Genomic DNA, 20381 nt, shown 5'->3' on the forward strand with positions numbered 1-20381 from the left:
CAAGGCCCTTGGGCTTCCCGTGTTTGGCTTTAAACACGTTGGCCCTTTGCCAAACCGTTCTGTGTCCACTAGCTTTACCTCAGTGGCGTCCCCTTCAGCCCTAGGGCCCGGGCTCCCGCGGAGCCTCTAAAACCTGACGCGCAGCCGCCCCACTCCCGGCTCCGGCCCCGCCCCGCCCCGCCCCGCCCCACCCCCGGCTCCGGCCCCGCCCCGCCCCACCCCCGGCTCCGGCCCTGCCCCACCCCCGGCTCCAGCCCCGCCCCCGCCCCCGCCACGCCGCTGTACGGCGGAGACCGCGCTTGCGACCTGGGCGGCCGTAAAGCGCCGCGCCCCGCCCTGCCCCCGGCACCGGCGCTGCGAGGCCGAGACCCCTCCGGTGGCTGGGCTCCCTGGCGACCCCACGATGGCTGGCCTCGCGCCGCGGGTCGAATACCTGGCGGGCTTCTGCTGCCCGCTCGGGGGCCTGGCGGCCGGCAAGCCTCGCGTGCTGTGCCACGGGGCGGAGGTCTTCCTGTCCACCGGGAGCGAGCTGGTCTATGTCTACGACCGGGAGGGGCGGCTGCTGATCGTGAGCACCCGGCAGGCCGGGGAGGGGCCAGGGACCGGGGGAGAGGGCGGAGCGGGGGTCCTGGGACCTGGAGGGGGCGGGGCCGGGCGGGAATCCACCGAAGGCCCGGCGTATTTGAGGAGTTTGTACTCCACCTCTCCTGGGCCCCACGCGCCCGGTCTCACTCTGCCTTCTCCCCGGACGTCCAGGCCGTGTACAAGTTTCCCGGTCAGGTGTGGCACCTGGAGCTCCTGGCCCTTCGCAGGGCGCTCTACGTCCTGTGCGCTCGGAGCGGCATCTATTGCTTGTCTTTGGACCAGGCGAGCAGGTGAGGCATGGTCGCTGGACGGCACTGCTTTGGGCGGGTCCACACTTGCCTCTCCGGGGTTGAGGCGGACATGGCCTCAGATGGGCTTCTCGCTGTCCCTGACTGGTAGGTACTTCCCTGCCCTCCTCAAACACTGCCCCTGTGACCTATACGGTCCGCTTACCCCTGGACTGGGTTCAGAATGAGCACTCACCAGGCCTCCAGGGTGGGGATGGTGGGCTCAGGGCCAGCTCTGAAGTCTTGGGGGCCCCTGTCCTCAGCACCTGCCTTCTCTAACAGGCTCCTGCTCACAGAGAATTCTTAGTAAACGGGGTTCAAGCGGCTGAGTCTGCAGCCGGGAGCAGGATGCTGCCCCTTTGGCTTTGATGGGCCTTGGTGGGTCAGGCATGACACACCTATGAGGTGGGTCTCTGTGAACCCTGAGTCAGTGGTTAAAGGAGTTTCACCATCCCTCCCCCGCCGCCCCCCAGTACCAGTGCAGAGCCTAACCAGTGCAGAGCCTAGAGCCTAGACTCGGGCACCTATTCACTACTGGTTTAGAAGATAAAAAGATAGCAGGTGTGATTCACAGCTGAGGCCTTGGGGGTCTGACAGTTCTGCACTGATGAGAATTTTCTGTCCAAACCCCATTTCTGGAAGCCTTGGTAGATCCTATTATGCATGTGTCCCTGGGCGATTGGTGGGGAGCAAAGCAGTCCGTGGAGCAGGTGGGAGGCACTGTGGCATGCCAGCTGCTCCCTGGTGGCTATAACAGTCACTGAGATCGCTCCTTGTACAGACCCCAGGCCCATCATGTCAGTGGTAGGCTGTCATGAAGGGAGCTTGTGAGCATTGTAACTGACATTTGCCTGTGTTCTCAAAGGTCTGTGAGCCGGGATGACGAGGATGACAGGGACGACCAGGACAGTGAGGATGGGCAGGTCGATGAGCTCCCTGCCCCTGTGATCCCCGTGCACCCAGACACCTGTGTGCTCCCCAGTGCCACACTGCATGCCTTCACCGTGCTCGATGACGTGCTCATCACCCTGGCACAGGGCCCCACCCAGTGGAAGGTACAGGTGTTTGAGCGTCCATGTCCAGGGGAGGACCCTAGGCCCGGAGGCCAGATTGGAGAGGTGGAGTTGTCCACCTGCACCCCCCCAGCTGGGAGCCTGGGGGAGCCCACAGCCCCCCGCTTCCTCCCAGTGCTGTGCTGTGCGTCACCACCAGGCTCCAGGGCCCCACATGGCCACCCGTGGGGCTCTGGGGGCGTCACGCTGGAGGGGCCTCTCTTTGGGCTACTCTTTGGATCTGATGCCTCCCTCCTGGAGTCGCCCGTGATCCTCTGCGGTCTCCCCGATGGCCAGCTCTGCTGTGTGGTCCTCAAGACCCTGGTCACCTCCAGGTCTGCCCCTGGTGATCCGAAGGCCCTTGTCAAGATCCTCCATCACCTGGAGGAGCCTGTCATCTTCATTGGAGCCTTGAGGACAGAGCTGCCGTCCGAGGACGTGGAGGACGCGTACTGTGACTGCCTGGTGGCACTCGGTCACCATGGCCGGACACTGGCCATCAAGGCCAGCTGGGACGAGGCAGGGCATCTGGTGCCAGAGCTGCGGGAGTACAGCCTCCCAGGGCCTGTGCTCTGTGCGGCCCGCGGCAGGGGCGGCCATGTGTACCACAGCACCCCCTCGGACCTCTGTGTAGTGGACCTGGCTCAGGAGAGCTCCCCCTGGGACCTCACACAGCGTGACAGGGCCCCAGGAGGCCTGCCCTCTTTGCTGTGTCCAGCCAGCTTGCGTGCCTGCAGCGTCGTCACCCTCTCTGTGTCATCTAGGGCGCCTGAAGGTACGAACCACGGCTGAAAGCTAAAAACCAAAGCCATGGGGTGGGTGGAGCCTCCGCTCTGATGTCTCCTCCCTGTGAACTGGCCATCCTCCTCTCCCTGCCTCATTCCTGTTCTCCGTAAAACTCCCCGGGCAGGCCCACCCTCCTCTGGCATAGCCTCGTGGTTGATGCTCCTTGTCTTGGGGTCCTGGGTGGGTTTAGGGGCGGGGCTGTGCCACTCTGCCTGGGTAGGGTCTGCACCTGAGTGACCCCGGGCAAGAGCATCTTCCCATGGCCAGTAGTGCAATGGAAATTCAAATCAGTCCAGGTCAAACCTTTATGTTTTTTTGGAAACTTACTTACCATGTGGCCTCCAACGAGTCCACCCTGCACCAAAGGCAGGGGGCATCGCCAAGCTCTGATGTTTGTGTTCTCCCCAGACAGAACCGGAGGGAGTTTCAGCCATGTTTGCCCAATGTTAGGGGAGAGGGATAAGAGCCCCCCTCCCCCTAGCGCATATTCCCCTTAAGACAGCCCAAGAATGCACTGTAAGGCCTACCGTGGACCATACTCGATATGAAAGAAATGCTCTTGAAGTGAAAAGACTGCTGTCTCTCCCACAGGGAAAGAGAGACACGTGTGGCAGGGAATGGGGGAGCCACTGGGCGGGTCTCAGGGCCTAGTGGTACTGGACTTGGAGAACCAGCAGGTCACAGGAGATGGAGCCTGTTTCCCGGGGAGCTCCCTGGTAGGCCAGGAGTGGGAAAGGAGACAGAAAGATGTCGAGGAGAGGCGGCAGGCTTCCAGAAAGGCCCCAGTGAGAGCCGACTGGCCAGTGGAGGAGGCCTGGGACCTGTGTAGCACCTGCTTCTCTTAGGAAATCTCAGAGCAGCTTTGCTGGGGGTTGGGGGGCTGTTGAGGGGGGGATGCACCCAGCTGATTTGATGGCCCTTGTCTGGTCCCTTTTAGTCCTGTCCATGTATAAGGTGACGCCTCTGCTGTGCTGACACCCTGTCCCAGGGAGGGGCCTTCACAGCATGTGTCCAGCCCAGGACACGCCCCAGGCTCTTCGGGGATGTCTCCAGAACCCTCTTTTCCTCACCTGGGCACAGGTGTTTTGCCAACAGTTATCTGAGTCCCGGGAACTGCTGCATGTTCCCAGCAGCATGCCCCTCCCTGCCTGTTGACCAGGCCCCACGTGTGTCCACCTGCAGGGGGTGCTGAGCTCCTGGCCCTGTCTGCCAAAGGCCGGCTGATGACCTGCAGCCTGGACCCGCACTCTGAGACGCCTCACCCCACCAGAGTGACCTCGGCGAATGCTGGCCAAAAAATTAAGGAGTTGCTGTCTGGAATTGGCACTGTCTCTGAGAGGTGACCAGTGGGCTGAGGCTCGGGCAGAGGCTGGCATGGTGTCCACGGAAGGCGGTGTCCTGGGTGGTGGCGCTGGTCCGGGACAGGCCTGTTACTTTGCCTCTGGCCCCCGCGATAGCCCCAAACGTTGTGTTGCCTGGCCAAAGATGGCACTAAAGGCCAGCTGTGGGCGCCAAGCCCCTGTGGTTTAGGGTCATTTCTAGCGTGCCTGCCATCCTCTGGGATGTCACGGTGGCACCACAGAGGAGCAAAGGAGCCGACCTGGAACACGTTGGGGAGCACGTTGGGGGTGGCCAGCGCCACCGTGGGCACCCCTGGCTCAGTGGCCCTGAAGGGGGTGAAGTCTCCGTGAGCCCGGTGGGCGAGGCCAGGCTGCCAAGTACAGGCTGCCCCAGCTCCATCCTCTGCTGCTAGAGAAGGAGGTTGGGTCAGACGATTGCATGGGCAGGACAGGGGATAGGAGCCCCTGAGGTGGGGGCTCTTCACCTGATGCTGGAGGAAGAACGAGGTCTGGGCCCTCCCTCAGCAGCCATGTCTGTTTCCAGAGTGTCTTCTCTGAAGAAGGCGGTTGACCAGCGGGACAAGGCCTTGACCTGCCTCAACGAAGCCATGAACGTGAGCTGTGCCCTGCTGTCGAGCCGGGAGGGTCCTAGGCCCATCTCCTGCACCATCAGCACCTCCTGGAGCCGCCTGCAGCTGCAGGACATGCTGACAGCTACGTGCCTGCTGGAGAACAGCAGTGGCTTCTGCCTGGACCGGGGCTGGGCCCTGTGCATCCAGGTGCTCCGCAGCTCCCGGGCCTTAGACCTGGACTCGGCTGTCTCAGCCATCACCTACACCATCCCCGTGGACCAGCTTGGCCCTGGCGGTCAGCGTGAGGTGACGCTGCCTCTGGGCCCGGGAGAGGACGGTGCACTTGACCTGCCCGTGACCGTGTCCTGCGCGCTCTTCTACAGCCTCAGGGAGGTCGTGGGTGGGGCCCTTGCCCTCACGGACCCTTTCAAGGACCCCCCTTCGAATGAATGCACCCCTGACGTCCTGCCTGAGCAGGAGGGCGTGTGCCTGCCCCTGAGCGAGCACACAGTGGACATGCTGCAGGGCCTGCGCTTCCCCGGCCTGGCTGCACCCCACACGCAGGCCCTGGGCCCACTCAGCCCTGCCAGAGACCCCGTCCACACCTTCCTGGGAACTTGCTGCGGGCCAGTCAGCCAGCCGGCAGGACCAGCGTCCCTGCGGGCCAAGTACCTGCCCCCGTCAGTGGCCACCATCAAGGTGTCGGCAGAGCTGCTCAGGGCCACCTTAGGGGACAGTCACGCAGGTTGGTGGCACCAGCTGGCTTCGCTGAGGCCTGGAGCCCTTCCTCTCTCTCCCAGGATCTGCTCAGCCTCACAGCCGCACCTCTCTCCTCCAGGCGTGTCCCTGTGTTGTGCCACCCTGCAGTGGCTCCTTGCCGAGAATGCCGCCGCAGACGTCGTGAGGGCCCAAGCACTGTCCTCTGTCCAGGGAGTGGCCCCAGATGGCACTGATGTCCACCTCATCATCCGCGAGGCAAGCAGGGGTCAGCTGTCCTGCCTGTGGGGAAATCGGCCTCGACAGCAGCAGTTCTGAGTAGGGTCCCTGGGTTGCTCGAGAGGAATCAGATTCTGGGGCCCACCCTCCAGAGGATTCCGACGCATCCGAGTTCGAGAGGCGGGCTGTGATGGGGTGGCCTTCGTGGGGCCGGGGGCAGCGTCAGCTCCCAGCCAGGTCTCCATGAGTACCACCCTGTCCAGCGCTCTCAACGCGTGGCCCCTGCCCTGCGTACTGCTGGAGTTCACAGCCAGCCCGAGCGGGTCGCTCACTTGTACTCCCAGGGGCAGCACGAGCGACTCCAGGCTCCAGGCCACTAAACCCCTAGACCACCAGGGTGCCAGGCCCCATCACAGGCGCCCCATGTGCAGGGGCCGCTGAGACACCAAGGTGGAGCTCAGTCCTCTAGCCCCGTTCCTCGCACAAACCTTCCTTCCCGAGACCCTCCTGGCAGCCTCGGGGTTATGTCCAGCAGACCCTCGTGCTACAGCATTGGAGGCTCTGGCGGAGCATCCCGTGTGGCCGGGCACACCTTGCTGAGGGTGGTGGGTGGAGGCTGCCCACTGGACAGCCCTTTCAGGTCAGGCCACGACTAGTCAGTGTCAAGGTCGGGTGTCCCTGGGGCCTGGTGGTGGTTCTGCAGGTGGCAGAGAGGGGTGGGTGCCCCAGTGCATCCCACGATTCCAGAAGGAAGAGCTGCCAGGGACAGTGTCCTTCCTAAGGTCTCTAGGCCCCTGGGGTCTTGCCTTGTGTCCTGGCTCTCGCCCATCGTTGCCAGATTTCATCTTTGGCTGGAGGGCACTGGGCTGACCTCACTTGCCCAGCCCCCTCCCTGTTTTCACACCTGCAACCCTGACCCTGCTGTCCAGTGCCTCAAGATGCACAGTGTGGGCCGGGGTGGGTCCGGGTGTGGGCTGTCCGTGGTCGTGCAGCCACAGCAGGCACTTTTTCTGGAGTGGGTGCCACGGATCTGGATGCTGAGGGAAGAGGGGTCTTCCTGGACAGATACTCCAAAGGAGCAGCTTTGCTTTTGCTTGGCTAGCTGGTTCTTCAGGTGAAAACTCATGTTGAGTGTGGAGATCCAGCCCCGGGAGCCCCCTGAGCTTTGCCCACAGTGGGATGTAGAGGGGCAGCCCAGGCTTCACATGCCCCTGCCAGCTTGGACACTCCTGCTGGCCACGCTGCCCTCGGGCAGGGCAGGGCTGTGGATGGCCAGTGAGGCTCCTTGTGTGTTGCAGGTGGCTGTGACCGACCTGTGCCCAGCAGGGCCCATCCAGGCCATGGAGATCCAGGTGGAGAGCTCCTCTCTGGCCAACATGTGCAGGGCACACCACGCCATCGTCGGGCGTTTGCAGGTCTGTCGGTCATCATGGGCTTGCTTGGGAAGTCTCTGTGGGGTGGCGGGGACACAGGACCCTGGTGGTCTGTGGCTTCCTGCCCGGGGTTGCAGGTAAGCTGTGGGCGGTTGGGAGGTGGGTTGGGGACTTGCTGCTCACCCTCCTGGCAGTAGCTCCCAGTGGCCTGTGAGCCCACGTGGTTAAAGGGAGACAGTCCACTGGCGACCAGCGTGAGATTTCTTCTACACTTGCATGGAGAGGCCAGGCTCGGGCCCCGGGACCAGGTGTCTGCTCGTCTGGGCCTCCACGTCTTTGCCAAGAAAGCGGGAGTTGGTAGCCAGCCCCTCCCATACACACAGCCCCAGGGGCCCTTCCTGCTGCTTCACTGCCGTGTGCGGCTACTGGGGCTGCAACCCCAGGACCTGAGGGGAGGTCTTTGTGTTCCGGAGGGAAGCCTGTCAGCTGGTGCCCTTGGCAGGCTGGGCGCAGGGTCAGGTGGCCCATCTCCTGCCTGTTCTGCGTGTGTGCAGCCTCGGCTGCGCAGAGGGGTCCGAGGTGGCAGCTGTCAACTGATTCCCACGCTTTTCCTTAAACGTGGACTCTGCGTCAGCCTCACCTGGGAACTTGGTGCACGTCCCTAGGCCCCACCCCAGACCCCAAGAGTCGGAGAACCTGCAGTCCAAGCTCCGCCAGGGATCCGAGGCTGCTGTTCTAGACCTACCAGTGCACCCAGGCGAGCCTGGCGGCCAAGCCGTGACCAGAGGTCCCCTCAGGCACTGCTGTGACGGCCCCGCTGTGGCACACCCATGGCTTCACGCCCGGGCTCAGGAGTCCCCCGTCCCCAGAGCAGAGCTCCCACCCCTGCATTTCTCTCCCTCAGAGGGCACCCCGTGTTGCTCTTGCCGGGCCTGAAACAAGCAGGGCTGTCTCCAGACCCGCTGAGCGCGGCAGTTGAGAGGTGGACAGTTAGTGAGAAGTTGGGGGAGGAGCGTACGGACCAGACTTCCAGCAAGAAGGGGAGTTAGTGTCCTGGGGCTGCCGGAACAAAGTGCCGCAGACAGGACACACTGCGTTCACTTTGGAGACAGGGATCCAGGTGTCCGCAGGGTGGTTCCTTCTGAGGCCTCTCTTCTGGGCGCATGGATGGCCGACTCCTCCCTGTGTCCTCACATGGTCATCCCTCTGCATATCCGTGTCCTGATCTCTTCTTAGAAGGACACCAGTCCTGTGGGATTAAAGCCAACCCACGTGACCTCATTTTAACTTGATTATCTGTGAAGACCCTCTCTCCAAACAGTCATCGGGGGTGCTGGGAGCTGGGGCTTCCAAGTGTGAATTTGGGAGGCATGATTCAGCCCCCAGTGGAACACTGGGGACACGCCCTTGATGGGAATCTTCTTGTGGGCTGCAGACCTCTGTCCTCCGTCTGCTGACACTATGCTGTGTAACGGGAGTGTTCTCATGACAACCGGCGTTCATTCACCTGGCCGCTTGGAATCTGGGCGGCCTTGTCAGGTGTGCAGCTTCTGCCACTGGCAGCATCTCTTGCTGCCCCTTGGGGTGTCGGGGTCTCTTCTCTGCTCTGCCCCAGAGGCCAGCGGGAGCCTTGCTTCCTGGATCCGTCTGCAAGCTTGGGTCCAGCCCTGAGAGCTGGCCAGGCTGCCTCCAGAAAGCAGGACATGAAGCAGCCCTCTCGTGGGCCAAGATAGGAACAGCGGTGCCAAGGCCTGAGGCCAAGGATGGGGAAGGGGTGGCGGTAGGAGGTGGGTAGTAAGGGGAAAGGGCCGAGAAGAAAGTTACTTCCAAGTAAATGATCGTCAGGCTGGGGTTCGTGTGCCCTGCCGCCTGAGGTGAAGGTTAACTGGGGGCAAGGCAGGGAGGCCTGATGGATGGTTCGGGGAGGGGGAAGGGCCACCTGGCTCTGCGGGCTGGAGGACAGGTGCCAGGAGCCCTGGGCGCTACCTTGGGACACACGGGAGAAGCACCCTCTCCAGCCGTGTGCCCCTTGTGTCCCCCCAGAGGCTGGTCACGGAGCAGGCTGCCCGGGGCTCCAGCCCGCCTGACCTCCGCCTGCAGTATCTCCACCAGATCCAGGCCAACCATGAGGTGAGGTCCTTCAGGGATCCGTGCCCTGAACCTTCCACCAGCCTGGGCTCCTCTGGGGACACACACAGGCACTGGGGTATTGCCCAGCTTGGCAGGGCCTCCCAGTCCTCACAACCGAGTCGGGTCTGGGCTCCTGTTGCAGGGGTGAGGTGGGGACAGAGTGGGCACGGCCACTCCTCCAACCTGTCCCACATTGGCTAGGACACGCCTGTCCCCTGGGGACATGGTCTTCCCTCAGCCCAGCCACGCCTCCTGTCCCGAGGGGTCATCACGTTAAGGCCACAGATGAGTGTTTTTCCTGGGCCACCTACTACAGTCCGAGTAGGATCTGCACGTGGGGGGTGTCCCCCAGAGGGACCCGCTGACATGCCCAGTGGGAAGGTGGGGCCCTAGCTGCTGCCGCCCATTCCTTCCTGTAGACGCTGCTGCGGGAGGTGCAGACCCTGCGGGACCGGCTGTGCACGGAGGACGAAGCCAGCTCCTGCACCACCGCCCAGAGGCTCCTGCAGGTGTACAGGCAGCTCCGCAGCCCCAGCCTCCTCCTGCTGTGATGCCAGGTAGGCCCCACCCCACCCCACCCCGGCTCTGTCCCTGCTTCCAGCCCCTCTAACAACTCACAGTACCTTCGTGGTTTTATGGAGAAAACCTGTCTCCTGACCTGGGCGGCACTGTGGGCCTGGTTACAGCTGGGGAAGGTCTGGGGTGAGTGCAGCCGGCCCCCCAGATGGCCACCTGGTGCCCCCCCGGGGTGGGTGTGCTCAGAAGAGGCAGCTCGTTTAGCAGGTGTGTCAGGGTAGCGAGGCGGTCCGTGACCCCGCTGGGCAGGGGCCTGCTCGTCCTCCGGCATCACTGCTTCCTTTCCTCCAGCAGCTGCCACGGCCTCCGCGCTCAACCTCAACACCGCTGCGCCGCCTCCCACCCAGAACGTCGGGGCTGGATCACGGACATCCCTCCACTCAGAAGCTGGGACCCGGCCATGGGGTCCAGACTCCAGAGCAGGAGCACCGTTGCCCTAGCGGCCTGCAGAGGTCGCAGAGACAGGGCTTCTGGGTTGAGCCTCGGGCGGTGTGTTTTGGTGGTTGTCGCATTCCCACCGTGGTGCCCAGAGCCCAGGGCTGCCCCTCTTGGCAGCACCACCCGCCCACCCACAGACCTGTTGTCCAGCACTGTCCACACCTGTCCAACTGCCTCGCTCTGGGTGCCTCGGCCCCGCTTCTCTGCAGCCGCTGGGGTTACCGGGTGGGAGGGTGCTCCCTGTGACCAAAGCACAACGACTGTGGGGGAGGGGGCATTCCTGCAGGTGCCCTGTGGCCAAAACAACAACTTGGTGCCTCCGGCGGGGCCACACCCAGCGCCCAGCACTGTGCATTGTTTCCAAGGGTCCCTGGGGGCAGACAGCAGCCCTGGCGTGGCTCTGGTGCTTTTGGGGAGGGTGTCTCTCCCCCAGACTTCACACGGTGCTTTCCTGCTGTGCGTGCAGGGCCTGCGAGGCACCCTGCCTCAAAAAGTGACCCTTTCTGGTGCTCTGCCTTGGCCTTGGCTGTTTTTTAGCCCTCTCCCTTCAGTCTGGTGGCAGCTTTGACCTGGATTCCTGGACACACCCCCAGCTCCAAGCCCCCGACAAGTCTGGTGGCCACTGCACGGCCCAGATGAGCCTTGAACTGACCTCTAGGGGGCCCTCAGGCCAGCAGGAAGCTTCAACACTGGGGTGAAGTGGTCTCTGCAGGGCCGTTCGGGCCATGAGGGTCCCTGCCCAGGAGGACCAAGGCCACCTCCTCGTCGCCCTCCATGGAGGGAGAGGGCTGGTGGGGTGCTCTGAGTTGGGGTCTGGGAGAGTGGCTGATCGCCACATGGACCCAGCACTGAAGGGTTCTTCAGGGTGGGAGGGAGGATGGGGGGGGCCAGCCCACTCAGTACTGTCCTGTTCCTTCTGTCCCTGAGTTTGCTGGGAGCAGTGTGACAGCTGCCTTCTCTAAGGATGAGCAAGCAGTCCACCTCCAGCTTCTGCTGGTCCTTAACGCAGCCTGGAGGGGAGCTGTGGCCCAGCCAGCGAAGGGCCTGCACCCCCTTAGTCCTGTTCCCGGCTGTTTCTGAGGGTCGTCTTTCTGTCACCTCCCTGAGTGCCACGGGGGAGCATGGAGTGGCCAGTCCAGCCCAAAGGGACCCCCAAGCACTCTTCCCTGCCTGCCCTCTCCAGCTGCTGCCCCAGGCTGTGCGGGCTCCACTCAGCAACTGTCTCAAGCCAAGTACACTGGCCAAGGTCAGCAAACAGGAGACCCCTCCTTGGCACCCTGTGGAGCACCTGAACACTGGTGCCAGCTTCTTTCAGGTCAAGAGTGCCCCGCAGATGGGCCCCCAACCCTCCTGTCCCATATGCCACCAGGGGGCAGTGCAGACCACAGCTCAGGACAATCACTCATTCCTTCCGGGGCCAGGCTCCTGCGTCTGGTACTTGCAGGGTCAGTTGGAGCCCACCTTGAAGTGTGTTGGCCCATTTGGCTTCCAGCCCTTCTTCATCCCTAAGGTGAGGGGAGCCCAGCGAGGCAGGGAGCCAGCCAAGGGGGGCCCTGGGGAGGGGTCCTAGCTGGTCTTCCCCACCCCCAGGATGCCTCACCCCTTCCTGTCCTCCCTGGCCAAATGTGTCCACTCTCCTCTGGAATCAGCTCTGCACCCCTTCCTTGCTGCCCTCCTTTCCCAAAGTGCCTCACACTGGCCAGACTCACTGGAGGTGGGGCTTCAGGCCCCAGGCAAGGGTGGGGAGAGGGGTATGGGTTGAGGGGAAGGGTCAGTGAGGTCACCTGTGTCTGTGGTCTCCCCCTACTCCAGGCTGTAGACTGTACCCCCAGCCCTCCATCACCCCAGTCCCCAAGGTCCAGGCCAATCCCAGGGGGCATGCCTCCCACCCCACTCCCACCTCCAATGGTCCAAGGTTACCCAGCCCATAAGAGACACTGCCCTGGGTGGGGGTCCTTGGGGACCCAGGGGTTTTGGGTGCCAGCTGGTTTGGGGAGGCACATGGGTGAACCATGGGCCTTGTCCCGGTCATCCACCCTTCCTAGGCTAGGTGGGGCTGGGTGGCAGCAGGCTGGTGCAGAGGCTGAGAAGGGCCCTCTCCCCCATGGCTGACTACACACAGCCCTGTTTGGGACGGGTGGGTGTCACTTCTCCATCAGGTGCTTCCAGGATTCCCTAAGACCCTGCCCTTGGGGAAGGGAGCAGTGATGTGTGCTATGGAGACTCCAAAGACCCTCTGACCTACCTGACTTGCTGGGGCCTGGGATCAGGCTCCTTCCAGCTCCCCCACCCCCACCCCGGTCCTGCTGAGTGGAGTGGGGGGTCCCCTCTCCCGGGCTTAGGGAGGAGACGTGCACCAAGGAGAGACAATCCCGGGGGGGGGGGGGTGGACAAGAGGAGGCCTGGGACTGGCTGTCCAGGATGGGGCTGTGGGACGTTCAATCGGCTGGACCCTCCTGGACAAGCCCCGACCTTGGATTTTCTGGGCATGAGGGATTGGGGGGGGTGGGGAGTAGTTGTCCAGTGGCCATCGCAGGAGCCCCAGGGCGGAGGGGCCAGGGACCGCTCCTGTGCAGCACTCTGAGACCAGCGAGCCTGCAGACCCTCCGCGCACACCCTTCCTCACCCCGAGCGGCGCCACTGACCCGCGAGCCGCTGGTCACAGACACGGTTTAATGGGGGACAGGAGGGCGGCACTCAGTACTCCCAGAGCGCAACCCCGGCCGGCGCGTCTGCGTCTGCGCGCAGCAGCCCCGAGGCGCCACCGCGCAGGTACTTTCCGCTCCGGGCGCGGATGGCCAGGCGGCCGCGCTCACGGAACTCAAACAGGAAGTCCTCGGCGCGCTCGCCGTCGCTGCACACGCTGCCGTGGCTGCCTGTGTGCCAGAACCCGCCGCCGCGGCCTGGGGATTAAGGGGAGCGGGGTCGGCGGGCGGTTCGCTCCCGGCCCCGCGCTCCCCCCATCCCCCTAGGCGCCCCCCACTCTCTCTGGGCCCCAGCTCCTCGCGCTCCCCCCACTCCCATCCCGCACGCCCGCACCTCGGATCTGGTAGGCGCCGTCGCTGAAGCTCAGGTGGAACACGTCGTAGACGGAGCGGTTGGTGTCCAGCTGGTTGGAGCCTCGGCGGTGGCAGACGAAGCCGTCCAGGCCCCGCAGCACGAGGATGGGCCGGTTGATGAGCTTGAGGATAAACTCCTCGTCCTCACCTGGTGGCGAGAAAGGGGTTGAGGGGCCTTAACGGGGCTCCCCTGGAAGAGCTCCAGGCCTGGACTCACTGCTCAGCTTGTGTGCCTCGATCTGCCACCTTCATTGCCTTATGTGGCCTTAGCCAGGGGCCTGCGGCCGTTGAGCCCCCGGTTCCCCAAATGTGCAGCAGTGATCAGGGTGCTCTGGATCTGCTCCCCCACGTCAAGAACAATGATCTGGACCAGCAAGTATGACTACTGTCGTGGACAGCAGCAGCTTCACAGGGAGGGAGAGGGGCCAGCCCTTGTGGAGACAGGGTCTCCAAACTGGCCGTGTTCCCAGGCAGAGGGCCCCGCCCCAGTCTCCCCAGGGAATGAGGGAAGTGCTCACCCACAAAATCGCTGATGGCCGCCAGCTGCCCATTCTTCTTCATGCACACATAGCGCCCATTGCTGGCCTTGAGGGCCACCCGCCGGCCCCGCCACTCCATCTCAAACATGGTATTTGCAGAACTGGAAGGGACAGGTCAAGGTCCCCTCAGAGGAGCAGGATGTGGGGGCTCAGGGTCAGGCCTCCCCATCCCCCTCACGTCCAATACCACCCCCTCAGGGGGAGGGACAGGCACCTGCCTTCCATTGATACCCCCACCACCATTAAGAGCTGTCCCTCACCCCAGTGGGCATTCTTCCCTGGCTGGGCTGCTGTGTGGTCCCCGTGGTTGAGGTGGAGGTGGTGATGCAGGTGGTAGTGGTAATAGAGATGATGGTGGTGCTGGTGCTGGTGCTGGTGGAGGAGGTGGTGGTGATGGTGGTGATTCTGGAGGTGGTGGTGATGGTGATGGTGGAGGTGGTGATGGTGATGGTGGAGGTTGTGATGGTGGAGGTGGTGATGGTGATGGTAGAGATGGTGATGGTGGAGGCGGTGATGGTGATGGTGGAGGTGGAGGTGAAGATGGTCATAGAGGTGGGGATGGTGCACTCACACTTGTGTGGCTGTGGCCTGGATCCCCCCGTGGGTGACCAGGGTCCAGTAGCCCCCAGTGCTGGAATAGAAGGTGCACTTCTTTGTCTCCCGGTCAATTTGCATCAGGAAAGTCTCATGATCCAGTTCTTCGTCTTGGTTGGCTGAGACATTGACCCCTGGAGGGAGGAGATGGGAAGCCCCTCACGCCTCACCCTGGGTGGGGTGGGGAGCAGAGGGATGGGGAGGCATGCTCTTGGGGCAACCCTGAAGTCAGCGGGGGTCCCATCTAGAGCCCTCTGGACTCTAGAAGATTTGGAGCTCTGCCCCAGGGCCATGTGGGCGCGTCATGGACCCATATACACTGCTCCCTAAAGGTACTTGCCCAGCTCCCACCACAGCTCCAGGAACCAGGCCCTTCCGTGCCAGCAAATCCCCTGCCTCTGTTAATCATCAGGTAATCTGCTTGCTCCTGCTCTCTCGACCCAGGACTTACACCAGCCTCTATTTATAACTCTCCCCTAAGCCACTGGATGGACACAGTGGGGTCCCTGTCCTTCCCCAGCTGTGGCTCAGGACACAGCAGGGGCCTGGGGTTTGCTCCTGGGCGCTGAGCAGGGATTGGACCCCCCAGCCCCTCACTCACATGTGCGTGGTCTCCCAAGAGCCCTGAGGGAGGGCAAGGCTACTTGGGGCTCTGCCTGGGATTCCTGGGAGGGAGACAAAGGGGTCATCCATGACCAGGGTGGGGTGCAGCAGGCAGGCAGTGGAGCCTCCCCAGTATCTTCCCTTAAACCACATCCCTGTTCCATCGCAACTGGCCACTCCAAGAGATATGGCAGATCACAGAGGTCCCCTGAGGCTGGGGTCCAGCGGCTCCAGCTGAGGGAGCAGGAGGGAGTGTGGCAGACCCCCATCAGAGCCTGAGGGTCAGGGCCACATCCTGTCCTGCCCTGCCCCGAGTAGGTAGAGCCCAGACTGTGGAGGTCAGGACCTGTCACCCTTCATGGCTGTGCCCTCCAAAGCCCCCCAGGCTGGGGTCTGTCTCCCTTCTTACACAGATCATTGCTCAGAGCCAAAGAAGGTGGCCCAGCATTCTCAATGCCAATCCCACCGTCCCATCAGCAATACTGAACAAAGTGAGCGCCAGCTGCCCCTGGGCCCGCGATCAGCAGTAGCAAAACAGACGGCGGCCCTTGCCCTTCTAGCACTGGTCCATGGGGAGCGGCGGACAGCAAGAATGGTGGTACATCCAGTGCCCATGAATGCTGTGGGTTTTGGCCAGGGACAGTCTCACTGAAGCAGACCTGAGGAGGTGAGGGAGCCATCCGTGCAGGAACTAAGGGGGGAGCGAGGCCAGGGGTCTAAGGCTGTGGCTGCACCTCCACCCCCATCTCTGAGGCCAAGCCATTGGTGTCCCCAGCATTGCCCCCCACACACCCCTTCCAGACAGGACGCAGCCTAGGGGCTCCATCTCACACAGCCGGCTGCTCCTGGGGCCCCGACCTTGAGGCAGGAGAGGCTCCACGGAGTCCTGGTTGCCTGCAAAGAGTGTGGACCCCACTGTTCCAGGAGGGATTGGTCAAGTGGTGGGTGTCTGAGCAAGAAGGGGTGTCTGAGAGCATTTACAGGAGAACTTTCCTTACTCCTGCGAAGACACAGAAGAGCCAGTGCCCCTCTTTCCTTTGGACTTTGTCCTGTCTGGATGTGAGCCTGGAACAGCAGCAGCCGTCTTGTGACCACAAGGGCACCAGCCTGAGGTCAGAGCTGTCCTGGGAGAGAGGTTCCTCGAAGAGGAAAGAGTGGAGGACTTTGGTGATGCCACTGAGCTGGCAGTGGTGCCTGCCGGGGATCCCAGCACCCCCGTGCCTCCAGACTTCGTTTAGGTGAGATAATCAGTGTCCTTGTGGCTTAAGCCAATTTGCGGCCATTGTTACTTGCAGCAACGAACACTGCCTGCTGGGCGGCCCTGCAGCAATGCCACATCAGTGAGGGCCGGCAGCGGGCACAGCAGAAACAAGCAGAGCCTGGCTGATAGAGGCCGCAAAAGAAAAATATTGGCAGGAGAAGCCAGGGTGCTTACAAACACTCCAGGGGGAAGGAGACGGGTTTGGGGGCTGCCTGACCAGCAAAATGACAGGGACCGAGGCACCACCACTCCACAGAAGCCACCACTACAGCTACCTTGGACTCTAGTGGCACCGCTCCCCTCCTCCCGCAGCACTGAGATGCCACACTCCACTTCCTCGAATGACTGGTAGCCAAGTCAACATCTGAATATCTCGGGGCCAGGTCCTGTGCCCTCAGGCTTATTGTAAGGAAAGCAGGGAGGCGAATGTGCGGTACCTCTGGCCTCTATAGTGGGAGGCAAATCTGGTCCTTTGTGGGGGACATCCCCCATTAAAGGGATGGGGTCAGATGCAGGGTAGTCCAGAGAATGAAAAATGGTTTATACAGCTACCATCCCTCACCACCACCATCATCACCACCATCATCACCATCTCCATCACTATCAACACCACCACCATCACTAGCAGAATACTAGCACCGTCTCTATTACCACAGCCGGTCTTACCATCACCTCCATCACCACCAGCTACCATCCCCACTACCACCACCATAAGACTCACTCACAAGCTGAACAGGGACAAATACTTTGTATCCAGCATCTCCTTTGACTCACAGAGAAAGCTTTTTCACACTGCTGCCCACCTTTTACTGACAAGCCAAGCATATGGGCCTTGGCCCAGGCCAGAAAGTGGTGTGGCCAGACAGTAGGACCTGACATGGGAAGGACCAGGGCTGTCTGTCTTCCCTCACGCCCCAGGACCCGACCACATGCCGCAAGTGCTTGGGGGTGTTTGCTGAATGCCGGTCCCTGCTCTGCACTGGCCTTGAAGACCCGGACTACAGGCAGGGGCCCCTAGAGCCACAGCTGGGCCACCCCTCCAGGTGCTCAGGGCCGGGGCTCTGCCTTCTGGACCAGGTGGTGACAGTGAGCCGGGTCAGGGTGTGCCCAGCCACTCCTGGGTGCACAGAGCCAGGAGCCCAAGCAGCTTGGGGCCACTCTGGGACCTCACCTTCTTCGAGGGGAAGTAGGAACTGCCCACGTTCACCCCACAGGCATGTGATCACATGTGGAAGGGCCCACCGGTCACATGAAGCAGGTGACCGATGATCCAGGACTTGGGGGGAGCCACGCCACACCTGTTGGGTAGAGACAGTGTCTCCCCACCAAGGAGTCCAGGCCCTGGAGGGGCCGCTTGCATCCCCCTGGCCTGGAGGAACCCCAAGGCCCCTCCCCACTCCACTCCTGCTGTCTCCTTGCCCTGCCCTTAGTCGCCTCCCAAACCCTTTAAATTTCAGAAGTGGGGTGATGGAAGGGAAGGGGAGGGGCGGGCAGGGGGCCAGCCCAGTGTGGGCGGGGCCTGCCCTCCTACGCCTCATAGCAGCTGGCCTGGGCCTCCACCACCTCCTGCTGGGTGCTGCCCAGCCTGCATCCAGCAGCTGTCCAGCGGGCCCAAGGCTCAGCAGGGACCCCATACGTGGCCCATGGCCTGCCCACCTACGCTGTGTGCTGCCACACACACGTCCCCACCCATCAGATGCATGAACCCCACACTGAGAGCACGGCCGGCCCCGCACCCTCATTACCTTGCCGCACGGACACGTAGCGGTGGTTGGCGGCCACCAGCACCACCTGCGGGTGACTCTCCTCCAGGTCGAAGAGCTCGTCCTTGCCGGGCCGTGTGTTGCGGCCAGCCCTGAGCGTGCCTGCGGGTCCCACGGGCGCCAGATAGCGGCCGTCACAGTCCTTGAAGGCCAGCTTGCCCGCCTTGAACTCAAGTGTGTAGCGGGCGCGAGCCTCGGGCTCCCAGACAAGGCGGCCATCGCTGCGAAGGTAGCGGCTGTCGCAGGACTTGAGGCAGTACTGCCGGTTCTGGAAGATGAGCGTGACGAGCGCGTCCACGCCCCACGGTGTGTTGCTGTCCGCCGCGATCTCGTCCTCCTGCGGGCACAGGTGCGCGTAGCGCCGCCGGCTCACACTCAGCAGGTGGGCCTGCGGGTGGATGGCCAGGTGCACGGTCCACAGCTCAGCCTGGGTGATGGCTGTGGCGAAGCAGGACAGCTGGTCCTCAGTGCCGCCGAAGAAGCGGCCGTGCGGCTCCGACTGCAGCACCCAGCGCCCGTCAGGCTGCGGCAGGACCAGGAAGCGGCAGTCGCGGCCCGGCCGCTCTGCCTCGCAGGCCACGCGCCCGTCCTCCTCGGCTGACAGGTAGCGGCCCAGGTGGCTGCTGCGAAACAGCACTGCTGTGCCCTGGCCCGGGTCTGGCTCCAGCACCCACATCTGCTTCCTCTTGAGGCTGGGTGCCGAGGCGTTGACCTTGAAGCCAAAGCTCTCAGCCGTCAGGTAACGGTCAGTATCATTGACGAGGCCAAATTGGATCTTCAGCACCTGGTGCAGGCCATTGGTGGGCATCTTCGGGCCTGGCTGAGGTCCCCAAGAGGGGCCTGGGAAGCTCTCTCTGTGTGCTCACGGCCCCCGAGGTCCCCTAGAGGCCTGGCTCGACGGGGTCGGCCTGTGGCCCCCAGGCCCAGCCGGCGTCATGGACCTGCTGCCCGATCGGATGCTGCCTCTGACCAGTGGTCACGGGCCCAGGCAGCTCTTACATGGCCAGCGGGCAGCAGAGGGCGGGTGGGAGGGCGGATCAGAGCTGTGCCGGCTTAGGAACAGCAGCAGCCTTTCGTTACCCCAGCTTGGATTTCAGCCACTCCCGGACTGCCCAGGGGCCAGAGCCCAGGGCCGGCAGGGCTGGAGAGCGCCACCCGCCGCAGGGCCGACCACCTCCTTGTCCTCGCTGGCAGCTGCCCGGGCCCCAACTCGGGCCCTGTGCCCCGCTCTCTGGCCCCTGCACGTCTTGGCCTCTCTCCTTGCCCCCCACCTCCGGGCCCCCAGACCCACTGCACAGACTCCCCAGCCCAGCCCAGCTCTTTCCCGAGGTAGAGAAAGCCGCCTGGTGGAAAACTTGCATGTGGCCGCAACCCGATCGCAGCCCTCCACCCTCAGCCACCAGATCCAGTTACTGCTTCTCTGATTCCTGCTGCCAGGAGTGCGGCAAGGCCCCCAACCCGGGCGGCTGCAGCCGAGTCGCGCGCCATCCCCCTCAGTGGCCCCTGGGTCACAGCCTGCAGCCCTGAGTCTGATGCTTCCCGACGGTGGCCTGTGGCTGGGAAAGTGGCAGGCAGGGCTGTTGGTGCCAGTGAGTGGGGCCAGGTGCCCCCCACCCCATCCTGGCAGCCATGGCACCCAGATCCAAACCAGGTGTGGAGAGGCAGTGGCTTGGCCGAATTCACACTGGCCAGGGAGCCCGGTTGTGTTGGGCCCCGGGAAAAGGGCCCTTGGTTTGGGCTGAGGTGGCAGCTGCGTGATGGAGAGTTACACCCGCCTTGCAGGTTGCACAGCGAGAGGGTGACATGGGAGCATGAACGTAGAGCAGACGTGATTCCAGGCAGCACAAGGAGGCGGCAGGCTGTCAGTCACGGGGCCAGGCTCTGACCTGACCCCTGTACCCTGAGCAACTCTCAGGCCCATAAAGTTGCTCTGTCTTCTACGGGCAAGCTCTGGTGAAGCCAGCCTTGATGGGTGGCCTTGGAGACCCCTGAACTGCTGTTCACATTGCCAGAGCGACTGGCCTGACTGCAGGGTCTTTATGGGCTGGGTCCGGGGATCACATAGGGCGAAGCTTTCCCAGCAGAGGGCTGAGGCCAGCAGGCTAGGAGAAGCCAGAGCTGGCTACCTCTGACCCGGCATCTCCCAGCCCAGCCTCTGGGGCCGCCCCATTGCACCTCCCCGCACCCCCGATGCTGAGCCTGAGGGGTTTGTGTTTGGGAGCTGCAGCGGGCCTGCTCAGCTTTGCCCTGCCTGTCTGTCTCTTGCACCTGCCTCAGGGGCCAGGAGCCAAGTAGTGAAACCAGAGCTGCCTGTCCTGGGCCCGGGCCAGCCTTGGTGTCCTCTTCCTCATCACAGCGTGTGACCCTCAGGCCTCCCTTCTCTGGGGACCAGGACTGGGAGCCACAGGGCCCTTCCAGCCACGGCCCCCAGAGTCTTGCCCTTGATGTTCTAGGCATCACCCCTCCATCCCTTTCGAGACCATATGG

General features: G+C 63.2%; 2 protein-coding genes across 2 annotated transcripts; one reads left to right on the top strand and one right to left on the bottom strand.

Moving 5' to 3' along the window:
* Positions 1-283: 283 nt before the first annotated feature.
* FAAP100 (FA core complex associated protein 100) lies at positions 284-10584 on the top strand. Its single transcript, XM_007185852.2, has 10 exons — positions 284-568; positions 757-875; positions 1738-2699; positions 3893-4049; positions 4595-5367; positions 5461-5597; positions 6857-6973; positions 8975-9061; positions 9481-9618; positions 9932-10584. The coding sequence occupies exons 1-9, from the start codon at positions 404-406 to the stop codon at positions 9610-9612; spliced, it is 2649 nt and encodes an 882-aa protein (XP_007185914.2). The 5' UTR covers positions 284-403; the 3' UTR covers positions 9613-9618; positions 9932-10584.
* A 2188-nt stretch (positions 10585-12772) lies between these two features.
* FSCN2 (fascin actin-bundling protein 2, retinal) lies at positions 12773-18702 on the bottom strand. Its single transcript, XM_007185982.2, has 5 exons — positions 17877-18702; positions 14245-14401; positions 13653-13774; positions 13115-13282; positions 12773-12978 (listed from the first exon to the last, which is right to left on the bottom strand). The coding sequence occupies exons 1-5, from the start codon at positions 18700-18702 to the stop codon at positions 12773-12775; spliced, it is 1479 nt and encodes a 492-aa protein (XP_007186044.2).
* Positions 18703-20381: the final 1679 nt, after the last annotated feature.

The sequence above is a fragment of the Balaenoptera acutorostrata genome, chromosome 20 (genome assembly GCF_949987535.1).
Source record: "Balaenoptera acutorostrata chromosome 20, mBalAcu1.1, whole genome shotgun sequence".
In the NCBI taxonomy this organism is placed as follows: Eukaryota; Metazoa; Chordata; class Mammalia; order Artiodactyla; family Balaenopteridae; genus Balaenoptera; species Balaenoptera acutorostrata.

What these genes read in the sequence shown, in the direction of transcription:
- FAAP100 (XM_007185852.2), top strand. Translation starts at nt 404, where the DNA reads ATGGCTGGCCTCGCGCCGCGGGTCGAATACCTGGCGGGCTTCTGCTGC. An exon ending in GGGAGGGGCGGCTGCTGATC is followed by an intron (nt 569 to 756) that starts GTGAGCACCCGG and finishes CCGGACGTCCAG; the next exon opens with GCCGTGTACAAGTTTCCCGG. An exon ending in AGATCCAGGCCAACCATGAG is followed by an intron (nt 9,062 to 9,480) that starts GTGAGGTCCTTC and finishes TCCTTCCTGTAG; the next exon opens with ACGCTGCTGCGGGAGGTGCA.
- FSCN2 (XM_007185982.2), bottom strand. Translation starts at nt 18,702, where the DNA reads ATGCCCACCAATGGCCTGCACCAGGTGCTGAAGATCCAATTTGGCCTC. An exon ending in CAGGCCACAGCCACACAAGT is followed by an intron (nt 13,775 to 14,244) that starts GTGAGTGCACCA and finishes TGTCCCTTCCAG; the next exon opens with TTCTGCAAATACCATGTTTG. An exon ending in GGCCATCAGCGATTTTGTGG is followed by an intron (nt 13,283 to 13,652) that starts GTGAGCACTTCC and finishes TCTCGCCACCAG; the next exon opens with GTGAGGACGAGGAGTTTATC.